Raw genomic sequence first — 3,143 nt, forward strand, 5'->3', positions numbered from 1 at the left:
CACGCATCTGAATCGCTATAGCTTCATCCATTATGACGATTATTGTCATTATGATGATGGAAGTAATGCAATAAGGAAAGTTGTGATCAGGAAAAGTTCATAGTGTTTATAGAGTAGATTGACGAGCTGTATTTTATTGCTCTATATACATTTCTTCGCATCCATTTTCTTTATATACACATATGTACACAAAGATACATTTTAAGAAGGCTCTTGTTGGTACTCCGCCACCAGCACTGGTAGAAGGCATGGCATCGCCATGTGTGACATAGCCATTGAATGAATTGCCTTAATGAATACCCATTGCAACTTGGTTGGAATGGCCAATCATTAAGCGGGCGCGCTCGACTTTGACGGGGTGCTATCGCATTACTATAAGGGTATAATGCTACACGTTGCTTGTGTCGTCTGGACGCACTAATTCTGGGAGATTGGCCAAGGATGAGCGCATGCCACTATCGTATACCCAGTGGCTGAAGTTCTCTACTAAGCGAGGCAGCAGTCATCAGCAAGTATATTCTGGCACATAACCAGTCGCTCAAGCTAGTAGTTAACTTCGGTCACAGGTATGTGAAAGAGGTTAGATACGAACAGCATACTAATAGCGCTGAGGAAGGACTCCAGAACAGGGAGGCAGCGGGAGTATGGAGTACGGAGTACGACGCAGTCTACACTAGATGTGAGGCGTAGGCAAAAAGGCGGTTTATGTTGCAGACACATGTTAGAAATTGGTCATACCAGTGCATGAAAAATACAAAAATAGAGAATAACTTCTACTTCCTTAAAACTTAGATTCAAGGGAAGGCTACCTTAAAAAAGCTGATTTAAAACTGATACAAGCATATTAGGGGTAGCTTCGTAAAGTTCGAGAAGACGACATCACCAATGGGTTGCGCACAGTCCTCGTGCTGCTTGTCACTTCTGCACGCGGTCGGTGGAAGAGCCACGGGATGTCTTAGAAGTGCGAGAAATTCTTCTGGCACCGCCTTTGCGGCTCTTCCTTCTGGAGGCCTTGGAGCTGTCCGAGCTTGTAGTCTTGAGCGCCTTTTCTTGGGTTTGCCGCTCCAGCGTCTGCTTCATGTGGTCCAAGGTCATTCTGCTGGAGTCCGAAGCTCGCCTTGTCAGGATTTTCGCTTCCTCCACCACCGTAGTGCGTGGCAGGGCACGGATGACATGCAGACAGGCGAAGAGGAGCAGTGCCGTCCCGGCAAAGAGCACTTCTTGGCGTACGGTCGGCTTCAGTACGAAAATCATGGACGCGCACGTGGCCGCTACGCGCCCACTGGCGAGCGCCCAGCAGAGTGCGCCACCCCGTACGGCCGACGGGAACAGCTCCAGCACGTATGTGATGCAGTGGATGAGAATCACGATTGACGTGCCCTGGGATAGCACGAGCAAAACCTTGGTGATAGCGCCGAGTCTGGCACAGGCGGCGATACTCAGCGCGCCTTGGGTGATGCCCGTCAGCACAAAGCAACTGGTAAGTACTGTAATAAGGGCGACGCCGGTTATCAGGAAGTGCATGGCGGCGTATGACAACAGCGTGACCACCACCGTGAGGCCCGGGATCCAGAATTCCCCCAAATGCGCCGTCGAAAAAGTGCTGACGTGATAGACGAACGATATGCAGAGGCAGACAGAGAACATTGCCAACGCTCGACGTCGGAGGGAGTGACAGTCGATCAAGTCGTCTTTGTCTGCGCCTTCCTGACCCTTGCGTTTCTCGACCTGTTCCCTGAGTTTTCGCATGAGACAGGCGGTGGTCGCAAGCGGGAAGTTGTTCGTATTGGCAGCCTGCATCATGACTGCTTCTGCCGCGTCCAGCCTTCCTTTCGCGACAAGCCAGCGGGGTGACTCTCGTGCTACAGACAAAGCAGGGAGCAGGAAAGCCATCGGAGCAAGGAAGATGACCTGCTTCAGACGCCAGTCGACGACCATAGATTTGACGATGGCTTTCCATACCTCGCCTATCGCAGAACTGACAGCCGCCAGGAACAGGCCCTGTTGTGGCCTGTTCGTGTGCGTCATGACCTCGAATGGAATCAGGAAGGCAAAAGCCGCGTATACGGCGACGCTGCCCCCGTTAAAGAAACGTGCCACAGCGTAACGCACGTAACTTGTCTCCACCAGGGTCCACACCGTGCAGGTCACCACCGCCACGGCGGAGCCCACGAGCATGGCTCTCCTGCCGACGTAGTCCGCGAACGCTCCGAGCAGGGTAAGCGAGAAAACCTTACCGGTATTCTCCAGGGTGGCAAGTGCTGCCGGCAGCAAACGTCGGTGGCACACCATGTTCCAATAACTCACCGCACTGGTCTCGGCCGTCCGAACGTCGTAGTCCCACTCGTCACAGGGTGCGTCGCTTGTGTCGTTGGTGTTGTTGAGATCACGCTCGCCGAGGAAGCACCTGGTGTACCACCAGCCGGCCTCGGCAGGTCTAGCGCCAATCTTCCCATCTTCACTGGAACTGCTGGGTTGAACGGGGGGCTTGCAGCGTTCGTAGACGCGGCAGCGGCTGAAGCGTCCGTCGGCCTCTGTCGGTATGGCAACATTCTTCCAATCGGCTGCAGAGATGTTAAATCCGGCCGGCGGCTTGCACCAATGGTCGACGTCACCAGTGACGAGGGGCACAACGGCTGTTTGGGTATTAAGTGAAAAGAATCCCAGAAAAATAAAAAGGAGCGTCCTCTTCTGGAAGGGCCCGTGGCCGAAGCCTTCTTCGCTGTCAAACGATTCACTTGTTCGGAGATCAGCGCCGGCCAGTCGTTTCGGGAGCAAGAGGTCCATGGCCTGGTTGTAGGGTGCGGCAGTTGGGGTTTAGAAGGCTTTAACGAACTATATCTAAGTACTTCAGACGAGAGCTATCTGTACGGGCCGACAGAAGGAAGAGGTTGTTTTCTTCTTCTTGAACGAGCGTTTTTGATTGTGTCTCGTTGTCGCGTGACCTTAGACGGGGTCCTCTTTTTTATTACTATTTACGGAACAAAATGTCGTTAATGTGCTTTAAACTTTGTTCTCCTTTACTGTCACACAGAAAAATATATATATTGATAACTGCAGCACCCAGAAATGAATAATGAATCTCATCAATGTCTATGTTTTTGTCTTTAACATAGCTTCGCAATCATGAAGGCTGGTAGCGG

General features: G+C 51.9%; 1 protein-coding gene across 1 annotated transcript; it reads right to left on the minus strand.

Annotated features, from left to right (window-relative positions):
- Window positions 1–915: 915 nt before the first annotated feature.
- Window positions 916–2,787, minus strand: LOC139050319 (solute carrier family 22 member 7-like). Its single transcript, XM_070526552.1, has one exon. It carries the CDS (start codon window positions 2,785–2,787, stop codon window positions 916–918), a length of 1,872 nt encoding a protein of 623 aa, XP_070382653.1.
- Window positions 2,788–3,143: the final 356 nt, after the last annotated feature.

The sequence above is a fragment of the Dermacentor albipictus genome, chromosome 10, assembly GCF_038994185.2.
Source record: "Dermacentor albipictus isolate Rhodes 1998 colony chromosome 10, USDA_Dalb.pri_finalv2, whole genome shotgun sequence".
In the NCBI taxonomy this organism is placed as follows: domain Eukaryota; kingdom Metazoa; phylum Arthropoda; class Arachnida; order Ixodida; family Ixodidae; genus Dermacentor; species Dermacentor albipictus.

Excerpts from the sequence above, each read along its gene's own strand:
- LOC139050319 (XM_070526552.1), bottom strand. The coding sequence starts at position 2,787 with ATGGACCTCTTGCTCCCGAAACGACTGGCCGGCGCTGATCTCCGAACA.